The following is a 20,810-nucleotide window of genomic DNA, read 5'->3' on the forward strand; positions in this document are numbered from 1 at the left end:
GTTTAACTTATTTTTTAAATGAGTTTAATTTTTTTTTATCTAAACTTTAATAGTTTTATTTTCTACTCTCTCAAATTTCGAGCTAGTCTTAATGCTGATAGTGCGTACGTGTGAACAGGTAGACCCCAATACTCCTCAATATTCAGTTAAGGCTTCACGATGCAATGGGAAAAGCTTTTATATTTTCATTAAGCTAATTTCACGATGGATAAGTACGTTCACCCCGAAACGCAGCCGTTTATGATGATTTTGCAACTATTGTTGTAGGGTCTAGATAATGTACGTCAGGTTGGCTTGGCAAAATACTGACTTCACAACTCACTCTCTTCAAGGCTGTGTGACCCTCATTCCTCGTACTCATTTCCTACTTCAAATCTGTCTTTAAAATCACAGTCGAAGAGTCCTTGGAGTTTGTGAATGACCCTTATTGCATACAGGTAAAGGGTATCTGTTATTTACAAACATGTGGCTGTTTGGCAGAAAAGGGCCATCCGGGTTTTCGTCATCTTCCACAGCTGAGGAAGTTACACAGGGGATCGATGGCACTGGTCTCACTGCCATTGTTACAGGTTTGTCGACTTTTTAAATTTCGCATGCAGTGAGGAAACTATTTTGCTATGTTCTTGTTTCTCGCATGTAATGTAATTTTCTTACAGTTTGTTTTTCTCCTGATGATTCTGTTTTGAGTCTTTGACATTTGGATGCATATTTTATGTTGATAGAGAATATGAGAAGTAGAAATTTTATGGTTTCTGTTCTTATGTTTGGTTCAATCGTTTTCTTATGTTTCTAACAAGCATAGTTTCTCTTTCATGGTGAACGTAATTATAGGAGCATCCAGTGGTATTGGCACTGAAACCGCACGTGTTCTTGCTCTGCGTGGTGTTCATGTAATTATGGGGGTCAGGAATGTGGCTGCTGGTAGAGATGTTAAAGAAGCAATTGTGAAGGAAATTCCAACAGCTAAAGTTGATACAATGGAATTAGATCTCAGTTCAATGGCATCTGTGAGGAAATTTGCAGCAGATTTCAGCTCCTCAGGTCACCCTCTGAATCTCCTTATGTAAGTAGACAATGAGAGTGGGCAGCCTTTTATATATCAATTCCCAGCCAGTGTAGTGACTAAGTTTATAGTCATCTGCTTGTTAAATCTGCTATTTGTGACATCAATCTCCAAATCCCAGTCTGCTTACCGATGTATACATGATTAAACAACTCCTGCAATAGTCTTCTTAGGCAATCATTTAAAGAAGATTATAAAACTTGTTTTCTTTGCTGTCAGTAATAATGCAGGAATTATGGCAACTCCTTTCATGCTTTCAAAGGACAATATAGAACTACAGTTTGCAACCAATCACATAGGTATGTTAGCATAAACCTGATCCCAATGGCATTCTCTTCTTGACATTTTGAAGCTTGAACATACAACTCTGTAATAGAAATGGATAATCTTTTCCAGTGTTTACTTTATGGAAGCAGCCCATTTTCATAGTGATGGTGAATTTAGAACATCTAGGTATAAAAATAGTTTTTTCCATCTCGTTTTCCTCTCTCTGAACTCTAAATCTAAACATAGCTTGTTTTGCAACCTATTGTTCATGTTTTCTGTTGCATAGAGTTTGGTTATGGTTAATTGCTTCAGGAAAGGGGAGGAAAGAAACAGAAACTAGGCCATTGTTAAAGCTTTGTTGTATAACTTTTTTTTACAAAAACAGGTCATTTTCTTTTGACAAATCTCTTGCTGGACACTATGAAGAAAGCTGCACGGACAAGCAAAAGAGAGGGAAGAATTATAAATGTCTCATCAGAAGCTCACCGTTACACTTATAAGGAAGGAATTCAATTTGACAAGATTAATGATCAATCGGGGTAACACCATAAACCCTCTCTAAAATGCATTCAGTTATGCCCTTATTCTCTAATTAGAGATTCTGAGGAAAAGCAAATTTCAATGTCTTCTTGGGAAAAATACATGTTTTGTTCCGGAAGAAGAAATTGACTATTATCTCTTAAACTTTGACATGATGACTTTTCCTTAGTTAACATATGTGTAATGGTTCTTATAATGATATTCTACTATCAATGTCGTTTAGCATTACTTGTTTGATATTAAAGAAAAGTGAAATGTGTTTATGCTTATTCTAAGATACAGCTATCGGGTAACTTCCATTAAGCAGAATAAAATTATCTTTTGTCATTGCTTTTTTTTTTTTTTTCTTTTCAATTTGGTAATGTACAGGTACAGCAATTTTGCTGCATATGGCCAATCAAAACTTGCAAATGTTCTGCATGCTAATGAACTAGCTAAAAGCCTAAAGGTATGTGATCTTTTCTACGGCATCGAAGATTTTGATCAGTAGTAAAGTTTCTGGTGTCTGAGGCCTTTTTGGTACATTTGAATTAGTTTAAGGTGGAGGAAGCTGAACTTGGTCCTTGACTGTCTATTAGAGGAGCGTTACAATTTTGTACACAACATGAAAGTACGGCATAAACATGAATGTTTTATAAACTCGAGCTATGTAATAAATACGACATGCACTTTTATATATGTATCGTTATAATAATCCCTGTTATGTTTATGTTTACACAGTTGGCACAATTTTATTTTATTTTTTAAATATGGGACACAACACCCATACAAGGATTGCCATATCTCAGTTGTTGCCATTTTCTGTTTCATTCTTCAGCTTGCCTCCACTTGTCTGTCTATATTTTGTGTAGCTGAAGTCCCTTTTGAAGCAGATCAAACATTTTATTTAGAAGTTTTTCTTGATGCTCAGTAGTCAATATGATTTTTATAATCTGTCTTACAAAGCACACTTTGCATAATGATGTTCTCTAATTGATTGAACAGGTAGATGGAGTGGATATAACTGCAAATTCACTTCACCCAGGAGCAATCGTCACCAATCTATTCCGTCATATGGGTCCTATTAGTGGTAACATTTTAGTGTTTGATTTTATGACTATAATTCCTTAGTTATAATTGTACATTTGCTACCTACAAAGAAAAGAAAAAAAAGGAACTCTCTACATTATTAACATCGCTGCATTATATGCAGCATGCATCTCATTCTCACGTTTGTTTCGGTCTTGATGCAGGTCTTGTTAATATCTTTGGTAAGATTGCACTAAAAAATGTTCAGCAGGTAATCTCCTTTTGCATAGCATTACCAATGATCATGCACTGGCAACTAATCGTAGCATATAGCCTTCGATCTATCATTCTTACTATGTACTTTAAAAATATTTGATAGTCTTTCATGCTGGAAATTGGAGGGTTTGGGTTTAAGCTCAAGGACCTCATGCTATTTGAATAGAAAGATCGAAAACAATACTCGGTTGGTTCATGCAACCATCCATAACAGGTGGTATTCTGCTGGTTTGGGGTTCGAATCCCAATATCTGCAAGTTCCTCCCCTATCACTGAGGTGAGGCTCATACATTTTATTGTAAATAGTAAAGTATTTAGACTAATAAAGTATGTCAAAATTAAAGTATAGAAATTAAATCTCAAATTTGAATGAAATATTAAAATCAAATTGAAATTTAATCATTTTTATATAATCTCGAAGGATTAGAGTTGAAATTTAGCAATTATCTTTTTTCATGTAAAAAACAATGGACAGGTGGCGAAAGGACTTAGGGCCTTCCTTTTTATAAATAGTAGTAATGCTCATTCTCATACTCATGGCATGTTATGCATCATTAGAGGCTGTGGCTAACTGGGGCGCGGGAAAAAAACATTTTTGACTATAAAATTATAATTTAGTAAATGTTTAAATTATATTTTTACCTCATAAATTAATAAAATTTTAATTTAATCCTTAAAAAAAATTATATTTAAAAAATTTATAAAGATATAAACTAATACAATGATAAAATTACATTTTAACTTTCATAAAAATACATAATTTTAAATTTTTTTCTAGCTTTGCCTTTGTGCATCATGTTGTTTGTAAAATTGCTGCAATTGTTGGGGAGTCCACTGAAATGCCCATTCTTTCTAAATGCAATAATATACTTTTATCTGGTTACAGGGAGCTGCCACAACATGCTATGTGGCATTGCATCCACAAGTAAAGGGTAGAAGTGGTGAATACTTCAAGGACAGTAATATAGGCCAAGCAAGTGCACATGGAAGGAATGCTGAGTTGGCCAAGAAACTCTGGGATTTCAGCATGAAGATGGTTAAATAAGAAAAGTATATAGCCAGTGGCAATCGCATATGAACCAAAATTATGTATTAGAATTGTAGGCCCAATACAGTCAGTTAGAAAAAGAAGCCACGATCTTAAGTGCTCCTTTATTCTAAACTTATAATTAAAAGGATAATTCTATTATATAGCTCAAGGTTTATTTTAGGATAAGATTTGTTATTTGATATGTCAAGTATTAAATTGGAGAATTTGTCCTCGAATTAGACTCTTCATTTGAAAATATATATCTTAGTCTCAAACATTTCATTGCCGGGAAATGAAAGATGGGCACTTCCAACTAGAGGTGATCATGGGCCGGGCCGGGCCCAAAAAATTTCAGCCCATGTCTTAGGCTTAGGCTCGGCCCGGAATATGGGCCTGAAATTTTATCCAAGCCCGGTCCGGAAAAAAATTCCTAAGCTCGAACTCTGCCTGGCCTGGCCCATTTTTAATAAACACCAAAAATTTATTTTAAAAATAAAAAAAAAGTATTTTAAAAATATTTAAAAAATTTTAAAAATAAATATTTATTATATATTCGGGTCGAGCCGGGTCCGGGCCAAAAAAGTGGTGTCCGAAAATGGGCCTCGTTTTTTTGCCCAAACCCATATTTCGGGCCTATATTTTTACCCGAACTCTCCCATATTTCGAGCGAACCATCAGGCCAGGCCGCTCGGCCCATGATCACCTCTGCTTCCAACTTACAAATCATAGACCAAGACATATATCCCTCATCCATTGACCTAGACAGTTGATCCCATTACCGCTCACCAATCGTCATAGCTCTTAAAAAAGAACCTAATATTAAAAATATATTATATTTATCAAAATTTAATTTAATAATAATTAAAACAATTTATAATTAACAATATTTTTATTATTTTTTAATTTAAAATAATTTAATACAAATATTGAAGATAAAAAAGTAAGTAGGATAATAATTAATTAATAATGGTAAAATTGTCCCTTAAAATTCATTTAATAAATAAAACTTTAGTGTAATTCTTCATCAAAACCTTTGGGAATAAATGGGTATTTTTCAACCAACTGAATTTCAGGTTTAAATATTTTACCATAAAATGAAGCCCAGTTAGCAAGCCGACGTGGCAGCGGCAGCGGGTCCATCAACTGAAGTCCCTTTCTGTTGATACACAATACGGGATTGAATGAATTATAACGATTCTTTGCGGAAAAAGTAGCCGTTGTCGCTTTTCATAAACTCTAGAGTCTAGATAGATATATTCCTTAAACAAAGATTAAAAGTACTCTAAACTCCAAAGGCGAATACATCTGCTTATGTTCTCCTAATCGTCAATGTTTTATATGCTTGTCGATTCATCCAATTATCTTTGATCAATCTCTCTCTCGAACATCTACAGCCATAGCTTCTTTACTCCCGCATTTCTCTAGTTTTTTCATTTGATTTTAGTTCTGCTATCATTCTTTCTTTTTTTAATAAAAAATTTTGATTTGAATTTTGCAGGTTCAGGGTTCGTATATACATATAATTCTTTAGGGCTTTGCTTACTCATTTCTTGAAGGGTCTTTTTCTTTTGTTTGTTTGTTTAATTTTTGTTATTTTTTTATTATATTTGTTTGACACTATGGATGCAGGACCTTTGAATCCTTTTTCAAAATTGAGGGGACGATCCAGATGCCCACTTCAGGAACAGATTCTCCAGAGAATAAATTCTAAAGAAAATGTAACTATCCTAACTTAATACTTTTTTTTATTTAATTATTGCAAAAAAGGGTTTTCTTGCCCTTGATTTACATGGGTTTTCAATTTCACAAAGGGATACGAGTAAATCTTGGTCTTGAATGATTTTAGGAAACACGTTTGTTTAAATTAAGACTTCAATTTTACAGCTTGATAAATTAGACTTTGTGATGACATGCAATTTGAATGCTTGCTTGTCCTTGATTTATATGGTTTTCCAATCACACAAAGGAATATAAGTAAATAGTAATGAAACCTTGGATCTTAAATTTTGATTCTAGGAAACAGATTTGTTTAAATAAGACTTCAATTTTACAGCATGATAAATTAGATTTTGTGATGACATTCACATGAATGCTTTCTTGTCCTTTATTTATATGGTTTTCCAATTTCACAATGGAATATACTTAAATGGTAATGAAACCTTTGTCTTAAAATTTTATTTTAGGAAACTGATTTGCTTAAAATTATATCTTGATAAATTACACTTTGTAATGACATTCAAATTGAACGTTTTCTTTGTACTGGCAGCTGGATAGATTCATACCAAATCGTTCAGCAATGGACTATGATTATGCACATTACATGCTGACTGAAGGGAGGAAGATCAAAGAGAACCAGACAGTTTTCTCACCAGCCAGGGACGCCTATAGGATGCAGCTAGCTGAGGACTCGAATCTTGGCTTTCAAGAACAAGCTACCAACACCTGTTGAACTCTTCCCTTCCGACCACACAACTTCTGTTCACCCAGCGAAACCTTTGAAGCCCCGAAGACACATTCCCCAGGTAAGCAGAACATGCTACATATGCAATTTAACTAGTTTGGACTTTGGACATTAGGTTTTGGTTCCACAGACGCTAATGCATTGTGATCATCATTTGGTTCTTCAGAGCTCTGAGAGAACATTGGATGCTCCTGACCTTATGGATGACTTTTACTTGAATTTATTGGACTGGGGCAGCAGCAATGTTCTTGCAATAGCACTTGGAAACACAGTTTATTTGTGGGATGCTTCATATAGTTCTACCTCAGAACTTGTTACCATTGATGATGACAATGGCCCGGTAACAAGTGTGAGTTGGGCTTCTGATGGTCGGCATATTGCCATTGGCTTGAACAATTCTGAAGTACAGTTATGGGATTCTGCTTCAAACCGGCAGGTTTGTATAATCTCTAAATATTAGCAGTTTCTTTTTGTTTCCCAGTTCTGTCATTTATTCTGACACAATCCTTTACTTTCTAATGCTTGCAGTTGCGCACTCTGAGAGGTTGTCACCGATCAAGAGTGGGTTCAATGGCATGGAACAGTCACATTCTTACAACTGGAGGAATGGATGGTATGATAGTTAACAATGATGTAAGGATTAGATCCCATGTTGTTAAAACCTACAGAGGACATTGGCAAGAAGTTTGTGGGCTGAAATGGTCGGCTTCTGGACAACAACTGGCCAGTGGAGGCAATGATAATCTAGTTCACATATGGGATATGTCCAAGGCATCTTCAAATTCACCAACACAACGGATACACAGGCTGGAGGATCATACTTCTGCTGTTAAAGCCCTTGCCTGGGTCCCTTTCCAGAGCAATTTGCTGGCCTCTGGCGGAGGTGGAGGTGATCGAACCATAAAATTTTGGAACACACATAGAGGTGCATGCCTGAATTCAGTGGACACTGGCTCTCAAGTTTGTGCTTTGCTGTGGAACAAGAATGAGAGGGAGCTTCTGAGCTCTCATGGATTTACTCAGAATCAGTTAATTCTTTGGAAATACCCATCAATGGTGAAGATGGCAGAGATAATGGGTCATACATCTAGAGTTCTTCACATCAAAGCCCGGATGGTGCACAGTGGCTTCAGCTGCAGGGGATGAGACACTAAGATTCTGGAATGTTTTTGGGGTCCCAGAAGTGGCTAAACCTGCTCCAAAAGTACACCAAGAGCCATTTTCTCACTTGAACCGCATCCGGTGATAGAGAAAAAAGACTAGGAGGTGAACTCTACCAGTTGGTCCAGTGGTAGTTCCTTCAAAACAAGAAATCAAATTATCTCAAGGTAGCCTAGTGTTCAATTGTCCATTCCTATTGAGAAATCATAATGATTATACACTTAAGTGCTCAAATGTTCATGATTTGTTTTCAGCAGGTGATGAGGGGGGATATCAATTACTATCGTCTAAGATTCACTACATCCAAACTGTCCGAGGAACAAATGGTTGATTTTTTTTCTTGGTGTAATCTGTCCGTGGAAAGCCGAACCACCTAAACTGTTGTTAGCCTTTTAATTTGAAAATCTTTATATTTCTCAGCAGCTAAAATGATTTGGCTTTTACTTTGGTTCTTATGGAAGTTTGACTTGTCAAATGCATTTTGAGGTGTTAAAGTCAATTACTCCACTCTGCCATTGAGACAGTGGATCTGAAATTGTATGATCCATCTGATAAAAAAACTAAAATGACAAAGACAACTGCAAATTCACTTCACGGTTGAATTTTGGACGCTTAAAGCAATTTTGTGTTAAATCTCTTTCAGTAGTTCAAGGTCCCTCTCTCCTCAAAGTATAATGTACAGATGCAAGCTTTAAATGCAACAAGATCGTGAAGCTACCAAAACCTGTAAAATCCCTTTGCTTAGTAACCACCAAGGGTCGTAAAGTGCACTAGACCATTAGAATTATTAGTTCAGTTCCTCACAAAACTTGGAATTCTGATTTGGTTCCTTAAACATCTGTACAACTGTGTCTACCGAAAGCCGAGGATCTTCCCCTTGATTTGCAGCCAAGACATTTTTTGCCAAGTAACTTCTCACCACTGCAGTTCAGTCAAGCATTAGTTGATTTACACACTCAACTCTGTACAAGATTCATGCCGTACGGCAGCAACATTCTTATTTTCCGGGAATATTTTCACCTGAATAAATGGTCTATTGAACATCTAACTGGAATCAATAAATGGTCTATTGAACACCTAAACCCCGATCCTTGGCAAATGACCTACCTGCCTCCTCACTTCCTTGCTCTTCAACCTTATTCCTCGAATTTCTGTTCTGGTTCCATATTTGATCCATACACTGCCTTAGAAGAAGTTAAAGTGATGAATACAAACTGATCCCGTAAGACCCAAAAGACACTCTGATCAATGAATCTTCAAAGCTGAGTTTAGATAATAACACTCCGGTAAGGTAAAGGAGAGCTGGGACTTAGATCCAGGGATGGGCTCATTGCTGCGTGATCCTTCAGAAGCTGTCGAGAAACACGATCAGCTAATACAGACTGTCCATCATAAGATTCCCCATGGACTGATCTTCCAGTTCCTAAAATGTCATTTTCTGATGGCACCAGTTCAGAAAAGATGTGAGAACCTGCTTGCAAGCCTCGAAAAATGTCAGGATTATTATCATGACAGGAAGAGCCACTGACATAAAGTCCATTTGAGGGCTTTGGCATGCTACCAAGACCCTCCTGAAAGTAAGGCGATTGCTTAAGATAACCATAAGGTATAGCACCACTGCCACCTGTCAAGGGTGTAGATGAGCCTGAAGTGGTCCGAGGGCTAGATATGGGAGAAGGAGACATTCTTCCGTTTAGATGTTGCGGTGACCTTGAATGTAGAAGAGGGCTTCCTATGGGTGAAACAGGGCAAGATACATTCCTTGGAATATTGATATCACTGCATAATAAGGAATTGAAATGAGACTCAACAACCATCATTTTTATCATCTATATTCGAGTTTGTGTGTAAGAGTGAGAGAAAGAGAGAGAGACCTAGCATGCAGTTTAGGTACTCTAGATGAATGAACAGCAAGTTGCTCTGACTCCAGGGAGGAATAATTCCTGGCTTGTCCAATGCCCTAATAGCAAAACATGAGAGAATATTCCAATGAGATTTAAGGTCTGAAATACCAAAATTAAAAGGAGAGTATTGAGGAGACCAATTAGGCATATCTACATTTTTCTGTGTTACTACCCACCACAATAAAAATAAACAAGAAAAAAGTGCACCGAGAATGTCAACTTAAGGAATATGATGCCTCTTGCACGGTTATGTAATCCAGGAATCAATATCATATCATAGCTTCAGTTCTTGTCCAGCTAACCATGGAGATTTTCAATATGAAGTAATGGGAACTTGAAAAGTTATTGTGCGTTCAGAATATATCATTCAAGGTCCAATGTACAGTAGCGTATCATTTTAGGTCTGGAAATTACAGTTCAATTATAAAAAATATATTTCATCTCTTGAATGAACTGTTGAAGGAAATGAATGCAACCATATAATGCACGCTCAAAACCTAATTATGGATTAGATAAAACAATATTAAAAAGAAAAGTACCAGAGTTTTCACCCCACTTGTCACGCCAGGGGTAGGATCTGAAGGCTCAGCATCTGGAACAGGCCTTTCCATAGGTGCAGCATATTTTAAAAATGGGTGGCCTAAAAGCTGAACTGCAGTAGGACGATGTTGTGGGTTGCGTTGCAAACACTGGCGCACAAAATCTTTCCCTTCATCTGAGAGGTAATCTGGAATGGGTGGAAGTTCCTTGCTATTTCCAATCTTGAACATAGCCGCAACCTGACATACAAATATCACACAATAAATAGAAATAAAAAAAATACAAAAAAAGCTGCTCTTATTAAAGGCAAATTAAACAGCTTTGAAATTAAAATATCCCATCTTTCTATTCTTATAACAGACCCCTTCATATTGACTCCAAGGAGGTTTCGTTGTAGCCATTTCCAAAACAGTGCATCCAAGACTCCATATATCCACAGCAAGGTTGCAACCACTAGGGTTTCTTATAATCTGGGAAAATAATAGAAAGAAAACTTCAGAACTGGAGAACGCTAAAACCACATAAACCATGTCACTTTCCCCTTTGCAATGGATTAGTAAGAACTTGAAATAAACCCAGTGAGAAAAAAAAATGTCTAACCTCAGGTGCCAGCCAGTAAGGGCTTCCTTTAAATGAAAGTGGACATGACTGTCCTGCAATCTGCAAAGCATGCCTTATAAGTTGGAAATAACCTCAAGGAAAAAATCTAATCAGAGAATAGGAATGTAGCATTAAATAAGTCATAATTTGATCTTCAAGCTTGGGCTACTACAATTTCTTTTTAGCCAAAGAGCTGGCTACATTTTAATCTGATTAAGTTCATTTCTAACAGAAAGTGATTAATCATAGACTTACATGCTTTGCCATCCCAAAATCTGCCAACTTAACTCGACCATTTGGGTCTACCAGTATGTTTGCTCCTTTAATATCTCTGTACAAGAAATATAAGATGGTAAGATGAACAATATTTTCCTTGATGCATATATTAGTAGAGATGCCATGAAGTTATAGTTCTAACATATCGAACAAGGAATAGATAACCTGACTCACCTATGGACGGTAGACTTAGAATGTAGGTAGGCAAGCCCAGACAAGATCTGTTGAGTATAACTGCGAATTGCTAGTTCACCAAGCTGCCCATACTCCTGGAGGATTTTATAAATAGACCCACCAGATACATACTCGAGGTATATGTAAAGCCTGTCATCAACCTGTTCAGGAATTTATTCATAGTTCTGTAAGAGAAGCATAACAGTAATTTGCCCCTATTTATTTTTTTCTAAGAAATTGCTTAACAAGTAATAGTGTTTTGTGGTTAGTAAAGTGACCATAAAAATAATTCCCAAAAGTTTCTTAACATCATATGGTTCACTTTTTCTTAATATATAAAAGAATTAACTCTTCTGGACAAAATCCATTAGTCAATGCAACTTCCCAATATCTCAATAACAACTTTCAATAACCATAATAGACAAGATGTTAAGGCCAAGAAAACAAATTGTCGAACATAGGACGCACCTTTTCAGAGCCGTAGTATTGCACAATATTTGGATGCCATAAACGGCTCAACAGAGCAATTTCCTGTCAGAGAAATAAGAATACGCATTTCTTTCAAAGCTATAACCAAGTTTAAGAATAACAAGGAAACAATTATTTCTTTTCGCGTCATCTGGACAGTTGAAAACCTATTTAAACTGGCAGAAAATTGGTTTACCTGCATCAACTGCTTAGTACTTTCATTTGACTTGGCATCATCAGAAAATAACGTAACCTCTTTCATCGCACACATTTCACCACTCTCACTGATGGACAATGAAAATGAAATCAGATGTAGGCATAGTAATAAATGGCAATCATTGGCAAATATTTCAAAAGAGCAGACATGCAGAAATCTTAGATGCCCACTGGATTATATCATGTAAGATATTTCAAGTACATGTAATTGATAAAATATTATAAACACAGAAACATCAGTCTCTATTACTCAGCTCAAGGATGATACGACATAAACCATTGGGCAATAGATGTCATTTTTAAGATGGGAAATTAAACAACTATTCTTTTGGACGATTATACCTGTTAAAACCAACATAAACATGACCAAATGTGCCTCTACCCAGAAGCTTCCCTTTTTTCCACCGTGACCCAGGGTTTACAGGATTCTCTGCCCCTCCTGGACTTCGTGGCACAGAAGGAGATGTTGCTGCTGAATTTGAATGGGAGAAAGGAGAAGAAATGGAAGTTGTTACACGAGGAAGGGGCAATCTGTGGCTTTGTTGTTTTCCATCATCATGCCAACTAGTATGTGTTTCAGTAGCTGTTCCTGCTGATCTAGGATGAATAGGGGTGACAGCACCACTATGAATTCTCGAACTGGGACCAGCACTGGTCATCCTAGGACTAGGTATTGGAGAATACTCAGGGCTGCCCCTACTTGGTTGCCAAAATAGCTGTCCTGACATATCTCCACCCATTGAATTATGCCCAGAATTCTGACCTGAGCCAGGACTGGAGCAGTGGCCAGATCCAAGCAAAGTAACATCAGCACAAGTCTTTCCAGCCCAGAAAGGAGAGTTCATTATTTGCTCTGAGCCAAAAGCTCTCAATGGGCTTCTAGATGGACTTGACATGGAGCTGTCAGGAGCACTGCTGAAAGCACCATTATGTGGGATCTGAAGATTTGGCACATGATTGCTTAAAGGTCTTCTCTTAGGTGTTTTTGGAGAGATACTATAACCGAATGAAATGTTAGTCTGTTTTTTTGCCTCTCTTGAGTTACTTTGGCTGACTGCAGAAGATTGATCCTTGAGCAACAAGCTTCAGCAAGAAAATAAGTAAAATTTTGTCAAGGATAAGATTTTTAGCAAATAAAAAAAAAAGAAAACCAGAAGTAAAACATAAAATAATACAATACCATGCTTGGGCAATAAGAAATCCTCATTCTAGCACGAACAAGACAGAGATAGGCTTACCTGGAAGGGCTGTTTGCCGCAATCCTAGTCCCATTGTCATAATCAGTTGCTTGCAGACTACGATGATGTGCGTCGGTAGGATCATCACTTTCAGCTGAGCTCTCACTGAAAACTGAAGCAGTAACACAATCTCCATCTGTATCATTAGGATTTAGCCTATGACGTATGCATGCAGGTCTTGGGAGAGGCAGAAATAATGATGACTTGGAGCCTTTTTCTGGCCTTGATTTTGATGATATGCCAATTCCAGAGTCTGTACGACCAACTATTGCAGGATGCAGATCAGGAAGTGGCAGCGGCTGAGCATGAGGCCTTTGGACAAAACTTTGACACCTAGATACCTGTTTAGAAGGTGAAGGAGACCTAGATTCTGGTCGGGATTGAGATCCCTTTTCTGAAATTGTGTCATTGCCATGTCTACGAGATACTCCTGATCTACTGTTTGGTTTACCTTCTGAAGGAATCTTAAATTTCCGGTGTAAGGTATCAATGAAACTTTCCTTGTTTGTTTTCTTCTTCACTTCTTTGGATGATGACTTTCCCCACCAAGAAGGCATGTTTCAAATTTTTTTGACCTGAGATACCACTTGGCAAAGTGTTCCTAAAGCAAATCCATTTCCAAATACCGAAACTGTAGAGCTCAACGACAATAAAGGATTCGGTTCTTTAATACAATCAATTCACAATAGTGAAGCTTTGAAGAATTCTGGATTGTGAGCTAGAATCCTATGAGCCTCACAACCAGCACCGTAACTTGAATCTGCAGACAAAAAAGAAAATAGAAGTGCAGAGGAAAGACTAAATGTTTAGTTTTTGTCAAAACCTTTGCATAAATGCTCAACAACCATCACAATATCACAGTCATAGTCCATACCACACACGAATTACCTACTTTGAGTACTTAGACAGGAAAATCAGTTAATGCATGAAAATCAGTTAATGCATCTTTGTCTATCTTCTACAACAACAAATTTCATCGGATAGAAACAACAATCTTCAGAAAGCATGCCTCAAAGAAACCACGGTATCTCATTTTCTTTATTAAAGGAATAGACTACATGGTATGCATGCCACTAAAAGATTCAGAACAGATGTTATCAGAAATCTGGAAAAAGTTCTCCTAAACCTCAGTCTCTACTGCCTTCAGCCTTTGGTGTTCCTCAGATAACTACTTTAGGTCCCAAAAGAACCAGGTTCAGACTGTTGCACTTCTACTTCTTCGAAAACACCGAAAGAGGACAACATTTTGATTTCACCAATGTAAATAAATGAGAAACAATGAAAAGAAATCACATCTTTTTTCTATAACAATAAACAAACTCAAATTCAATCCCTATCTGAAACAAACATCTCCCAAAATCCATATTACAACCCAAAAACACAATATTGTGAATCTCAAACTTTTTTTTTTGTTGAGACCGTGATTTAATACTCAACTTTTTCTTTTTCCTCCCCAATTTTCTCCGAAACCAAACAAAAAATTAAGATCTGAAAACTTCTCGAAACCGTAAGTTCCAACCAACAGATCTACATACGAACTCCAAAAACATATTAGAGAAAAAAAAATCCAATGAACACCAAAATTAACCGAAAAATAAAAGGTAACATATATTGCTAAACACCAAATAAAACAAAACAAAGAAAAAGGAAAAAGGAACTTACTTCACATGCTTGGAGCTACGAATCTGAGCTCCATCCCACTGATAAATTTGCGAAATTTTGGTTTATATCATCGCAAGCTAAGAAGCAAAAAGCATAACAAAATATTTAAAATAAACCCTAGAAATCTAAATTGAAAGAGATGAAATTTTCAAAATTTTTAACTTTAAGTTTTTAGCTTTACAGAAATTGTGAGTCAGTTACTAGATCGCGTAGAGAGAGATTGACAGAAAGGGAGAGAGAGAGGATGTCTGAGTTAAGAAATGGAGTTGTCTGAACTTTAATATTATAAATAAATAAATTTTATTAATCATAAATAAATAATAATAATTAAGTAAGACTAGCTGCAGCAGTAAGTTTCCACGTACAGTTTTTTTTTTTTTAAATTTCTTCTTTGTACGATCGTTTAAACTCACGAGAATAACAATATTTGTTTTTCTCAAAAAAATCTATTTTTAACTTTAAAAGCAATATATTTTCTATTAGTTTTAAATTTATTTAAAATATTTTACTCTATATCTTAACTTCTATTGCCCTATTATAAAAATTTGTATTGAAGTTTAATTTACATTAAAAATAAAATAGATTTTAAAATTATAAGGATTGAACAATTAATATATTTCTTAATTTAATTATTTATGAAATTTGTAATAATTTTAAAATATATAAATGAAACAATAAGTATCCATATATGATATATGTAAATTCAACAATTATTAGTATGAAAAATTATGCCAGTTGAGTGGTAACGTAATTAGCATAATTGTTATTATAATAGGAAGACACAATTAAAATGCGTTTAAACATATTTTTCTTAAACATTCTTAAAAATTATTAGTAGTAAAAAAGGTATGATTCAAATTTTATTTCTTGATGAAGTGAGAAGAAATAATTAAAGAAAAGAAAATGTGATGTAGTGGAATTAATGAAATAGATTTTATTTGGATGCTAGAAGAAAACAAATTAACTGACTTATTTTTTTCTCCCATCATTAATGGAAGAGAATTTCGTTTTATTTCTTCAAACCTGCATGCATTAAAAACAAATATATTTCTTTTTTCTTTTGGTGCCTTCTTTCATGGAAAATTATTTTATTCATTCCGTTTTTTTCTTTTTATGTTATGAAAATACTTTATTTTTATCAGTTCTAGGTTTTCATTAGTGAATTTTGAATAGTATCTCCTTTTGTAAAAGCTTAATAATCATTGATTGAAATTAGAATTTTTATATTATAAATTTTGACAAATTCGGGGTTCAAATGGTAGAATGTCAAATTAGGTTGGAATTTTTTTATCATTAAAAACTTAGAGTGGAATAGAAAAAGACAGCTTTAGTTTCACATTTGCTGAAAATTAGTGTGATATTTCATTAGTAAAATTAACTTTATTCAAATACATTATATTTGAAAAAGAAATACATATGACACAGATATAATATATTTAATACATGATGTAAGACTATTGTATTCATGCTGAAAATCTACTTTCTCTCTCTCTATATATATATTATAAATAATTAAATTAAACGATTTTCATTGTTTGAAAGAAAAAAAATTATTTATTTATTTATTTTGTAGTAGTATTAGTTTATCTTATTATTTTCATGCTGAAACGGTAGTAACGATGCATGGGTTTGAGTGTGGAAAAATTCAAAGCCTCCAAATTTAGACCTGCCTCTGGCTGATTGCCGCTCTAAAATTAATTAAGCTTTTGACGATAGTATCCAAGTCAATTTAACCTAATCTAACCATACGCACGATATTTTTATGGTCCACTCTTCCATGCACTTCTTCTGAAAAGATATTTACGTTTCTATCAAAACCCTTAACCTTCGCTTTGTCAACTGAATTTTGGTGAATACAGAATATCGAAACAGAGTTAGAAAAAACAATGAGTTAAAAAGAAAAAAAATGTTTCTATTTTTTCCAACTAATAATTCAAATAAAATTATGGTGAGTGAAAATGATCGTGAGTGATCATAATTGAACACTTTGTTATTAACAAACTAGATAATTTTTTTTAGAAAAAATATTGGTTTATGATGCATATACAAGTTTCGAGTCAAAATTTGATTTTAAAAATTTAAAGTCGAATTTGTAACTTTGAACTAGATCAGAAGATGATCTTCAGAACTGATGTGACATTCTTCAAAATTTCTTCAAGTTCTTAGACTTATTCAGAGAACTATGTAGAGATTTTATGAGCTCCTTAAACTTGTCAATATGTATAATAGCTTGAGTGACCCGTTTTTATAGTGTCAATTACTTGAATAAAATAGAGTTATTGTGAATTTAACTACTCCATTCGATTGTTCTACTAGAACTCAAACTCCTTTATTTATTATTTTTTTTTTTTGAAATAAGATTGAGACATTATTATAAAATGGGCCTGGCCCTATTTATTATTTATTATTTATTATTTATGTCTTATTAATTTAATTTATTAGAGATAGAATAATTATTTAATATTATCACTCATTGTTTTATTTTTAATTAATGATAATATAAAAGATAACATTTATCTCTTAATTAATTTAAATTAATTAAAATAATAATTATGACATAAATATGATATTATCATTTTCATCCATGATAAATTTGGTTTTGACTCACAATAATTCTAGCTTGATACGTGTCGTTTTATAATTGGATCGTAAATTTTCTGTCTATAAACGCCCCCTCAAGACTTACTCACGTACACGAATTTTAAGGGACAAGTCAACTAATCTTGAAACTACATCTGCATTCTTTGAACTTGATTTATTATTGAAAAAACAATTATTAATCTTGATTTAGCAAATTTTATGTCAAAAATAAAAAAAATAATTGTTTTTTAATAAATTTGTCGCCACTAAATTCCTTCAATTAGCATGTCCACATCAAAGAGTCCACCAAATCAAACATTTTTTCTTCTTCTCTTTTTCTAATCACGTGCATCGCCCTTCCAGTTGTAATTTGAGATTTCTACTTTGTTTTAAGTAATTAAAACAACCTAACCTTCAGTCATACTTTCACCAGGACCCTGATTATGGCCAAAGTGATTCCAATAAACTTAACTTCAAATTCAACTTCTAGCATTGCCTCATACTCCTTTCGAGACTCTATTTTGCATCATTATAAATAGAATCCATGGGTTTGCGTTTTTTTTTCTTATCCCAAGGAGCATCTCGGTCATGCTAAATTCATCTCTTCTTCTTACGGCTAGTCTCTTAGACGATTGATAGAGGGTTGAGCGCGGACCAAGATCAAGTTGTCAAGTCACGGGAAACTCCTACGAAAACTCTAAACATTTGGATCTGAAATGAAACAGAAAAACTTAATTAGAATCAATTAGATCTAGAAACTAAAAATCCCCAAATCAATAAAGAACAGCCAAGTATCAAAACACTTATGAATAGATGTTCTTGGAAGCTAAGAACACGAAATTAAGCCCCAAGATTAACTTCCAATCAGCCGAATCTATCAAAGAACACAAAATAGCAAATAAATTAAAACAGATTACGAAATCAATTGAAACTAATTCTAAGGATTGGACGGCAAGAAAAGAGGGGTTTTGTGAAATCTGTGATATATCCAACATCAGCCTTTATAGAACAACCAGTTACGGTGTACGTTTGACTGTATCAAAATATACTACTCACGATGTTGGGATTATGATGATCTCAAGTCTGAGAATCATATACATATTAATCACTATGAGTAATGTCGTGACAATTACATAATAATCCAAGAAACATACTCATAATGGGTCATTCTAATATGTTGTTCTCTAACACACATATTCATGCATCGATTCTGACATTCCATATCAATGACAACTCTTTATCATCAATCAACTACATGTTAGTCTTAATGCATTATCGTTGTCCTATCCAACAATAATACTTGACTAAGGATCTTTTAAGAATAATCATATTATTCTGAGGACATTATTATAAAACAGTTTATTTATACACACAGAAAAAAACTGAAATAATAATGGTAATGCCTTATATTAATAAACATGATAAATCAAATATGTTATTACAACCATCTCATGATTGATCTTTGGGCATACTCTAACAATCTCCCACTAGCACTAAGACCAATCACTTATATATCTAATACCAAGTGACTTAGTGTGACGATCATGCTTCTACTGTGTCAGAGGCTTAGTCAAGAGATCAGCAATGTTATCATCTGTAGGTACTCTGCATATCTCTACATCCCCTCGATCGATAATCTCTCGAATAAGATGGTAGCGCCTAAGTATATGTTTGGATCCCTGGTGAGATCTAGGTTCTTTAGCTTGTGCAATGGCTCCATTGTTATCACATCGGAGTTCTATAGCATCTAATATGCTAGGCACAACCCTAGTTCAAGAATGAACTTTTGATCCAAATCGCTTCTTTTGCCTTTTGGTCGCAATATACTCGAGCTCTGTTGTAGAATCCACTCTCGTGACTTTGCTTTGAACTCTTCCACTCACAAGACCACCATTAAGGCAAAACACAAAACCTGATTGTGATCGAGAATCGTCCTTATCGGTTTGGAAGCTGGCATCAGTGTAACCTTTTACACTTAACTCTTTCTCACCTCCATATATTAGGAAAGTATCATTAGTCCTTCTCAAGTACTTAAGGATATTCTTGACTGTGGTCCAGTGACCTTCACCGGGATCTACTTGGTATCTGCTCGTCATGCTTAAGGCATATGAGACATCTGGAAGGGTACATAACATGACATACATGATAGATCTAATAGCGGAAGCATATGAAATTTTACTCATGCGTTCTCTCTCTTGTGGAGTTGAAGGACACATTTCCTTCGAGAGTGAAATACCATGTCTCATAGGTAGGAATCCTCTCTTAGATTCTTCCATACTGAACCTTTTCAGTACTTTATCTATGTATGTACTTTGGCTTAGACGTAATAGTCGTCTAGATCTATCTCTATAGATCTTTACTCCTAAGATGTAAGTGGCCTCGCCCAAGTCTTTCATGGAAAAACAACTTCCTAACCAAATCTTAATAGACTGCAGGGTAGGTATGTCATTTCCCATGATAAGTATGTCATCCACATTAGTACCAAGAATGTTATAGTGCTCCCACTAACTTTCTTGTAAACACATGGCTCATCTTCATTTTTGATAAAACCAAACTCTTTGATTGCATCATTAAAACGAAGATTCCAACTTCGAGAAGCTTGCTTTAATCCATAAATGGATTTTTGTAGCTTACATACCTTTCCAGCATCCTTTGGATTGACAAAACCTTCAGGTTGTGTCATGTACACATCCTCTTCAAGTTTCCTATTAAAGAAAGCTATTTTGACGTCCATCTGCCAGATTTCATAGTCATGAAATGCAGCTATAGCGAGCAAGATCCTGATGAATTTAAACATAGCTACAGGAGAAAAGGTTTCATCATAGTCAACACCATGAACTTGGCGAAACCCTTTAGCGACTAATTGCCCCTTGTATGTTTGTACATTACCATCCATGTCGGTTTTCTTTTTGAAAACCCACTTGCACCCTATGGGCTTAACCCCTTCGGGTGGGTCAACCAGAGTCCATACTTGGTTTTCATACATGGAATCCATCTCAGATCTCATGGCTTCAAGCCATTTCTCAGAGTCTGGGCTCGTCACCACTTCTTGATAAGTCCTAGGCTCATCTTGATCTATAAGTAGAACATCACAATGCGTTGTAATGAGAAATCCATATCTCTCGGGTGATTGGCATTCTCTTAAAGATCTACGCGGTGGTTGTGTTTTTACAGCAATTACTTGTTCCTCAATCCCTTGTGAAACTTGTTGTTGTTCTATCTCTGGTTCAGTGGTATTTTACGATTCTTGAATTTCATCAAGTTCAATCTTTTTCCCACTTCCTTTTCTAGAAACAAATTCTCTCTTTAGGAAGACACCAGTTCGAGCAACAAGTATTTTGTTCTC

General features: G+C 35.0%; 2 protein-coding genes and 1 pseudogene across 3 annotated transcripts; 2 read left to right on the top strand and 1 right to left on the bottom strand.

Annotated features, from left to right (window-relative positions):
- The first annotated feature begins 296 nt into the window (after window positions 1-296).
- LOC105798548 (short-chain dehydrogenase TIC 32, chloroplastic) lies at window positions 297-4,420 on the top strand. 2 transcript variants are annotated; one of them, XM_012628661.2, is made up of 8 exons: window positions 299-569; window positions 832-1,063; window positions 1,283-1,362; window positions 1,716-1,869; window positions 2,240-2,318; window positions 2,855-2,939; window positions 3,103-3,149; window positions 4,041-4,420. In XM_012628661.2, the coding sequence occupies exons 1-8, from the start codon at window positions 464-466 to the stop codon at window positions 4,197-4,199; spliced, it is 942 nt and encodes a 313-aa protein (XP_012484115.1). In that variant the 5' UTR covers window positions 299-463; the 3' UTR covers window positions 4,200-4,420. The 2 variants fall into 2 exon arrangements, with proteins under 2 accessions (XP_052477437.1, XP_012484115.1); XM_052621477.1 differs by lacking the exon at window positions 1,283-1,362 and having other exon boundaries at window positions 297-569; window positions 832-1,041.
- A 958-nt stretch (window positions 4,421-5,378) lies between these two features.
- LOC105798546 (cell division cycle 20.1, cofactor of APC complex-like) lies at window positions 5,379-8,305 on the top strand (annotated as a pseudogene).
- Window positions 8,306-8,396: 91 nt separating this feature from the next.
- Window positions 8,397-15,153, bottom strand: LOC105798545 (mitogen-activated protein kinase kinase kinase YODA). Its single transcript, XM_052621121.1, has 12 exons — window positions 14,885-15,153; window positions 13,223-13,982; window positions 12,327-13,067; window positions 11,965-12,052; window positions 11,769-11,831; window positions 11,301-11,461; window positions 11,106-11,181; window positions 10,851-10,910; window positions 10,613-10,720; window positions 10,250-10,489; window positions 9,681-9,766; window positions 8,397-9,585 (listed from the first exon to the last, which is right to left on the bottom strand). Exons 2-12 carry the CDS (start codon window positions 13,777-13,779, stop codon window positions 9,075-9,077), a joined length of 2,691 nt encoding a protein of 896 aa, XP_052477081.1. The 5' UTR covers window positions 13,780-13,982; window positions 14,885-15,153; the 3' UTR covers window positions 8,397-9,074.
- Window positions 15,154-20,810: the final 5,657 nt, after the last annotated feature.

The sequence above is a fragment of the Gossypium raimondii genome, chromosome 9 (genome assembly GCF_025698545.1).
Source record: "Gossypium raimondii isolate GPD5lz chromosome 9, ASM2569854v1, whole genome shotgun sequence".
Classification (NCBI taxonomy): Eukaryota; Viridiplantae; Streptophyta; class Magnoliopsida; order Malvales; family Malvaceae; genus Gossypium; species Gossypium raimondii.

Excerpts from the sequence above, each read along its gene's own strand:
- LOC105798545 (XM_052621121.1), bottom strand. The coding sequence starts at position 13,779 with ATGCCTTCTTGGTGGGGAAAGTCATCATCCAAAGAAGTGAAGAAGAAA. Across the intron at positions 13,068-13,222 it reads GCGGCAAACAGCCCTTCCAG|CTTGTTGCTCAAGGATCAAT; the intron begins GTAAGCCTATCT and ends TTCTTGCTGAAG. Across the intron at positions 11,832-11,964 it reads GTACTAAGCAGTTGATGCAG|GAAATTGCTCTGTTGAGCCG; the intron begins GTAAACCAATTT and ends TTTCTCTGACAG.
- LOC105798548 (XM_012628661.2), top strand. The coding sequence starts at position 464 with ATGTGGCTGTTTGGCAGAAAAGGGCCATCCGGGTTTTCGTCATCTTCC. Across the intron at positions 1,870-2,239 it reads AAGATTAATGATCAATCGGG|GTACAGCAATTTTGCTGCAT; the intron begins GTAACACCATAA and ends GGTAATGTACAG. Across the intron at positions 3,150-4,040 it reads CACTAAAAAATGTTCAGCAG|GGAGCTGCCACAACATGCTA; the intron begins GTAATCTCCTTT and ends ATCTGGTTACAG.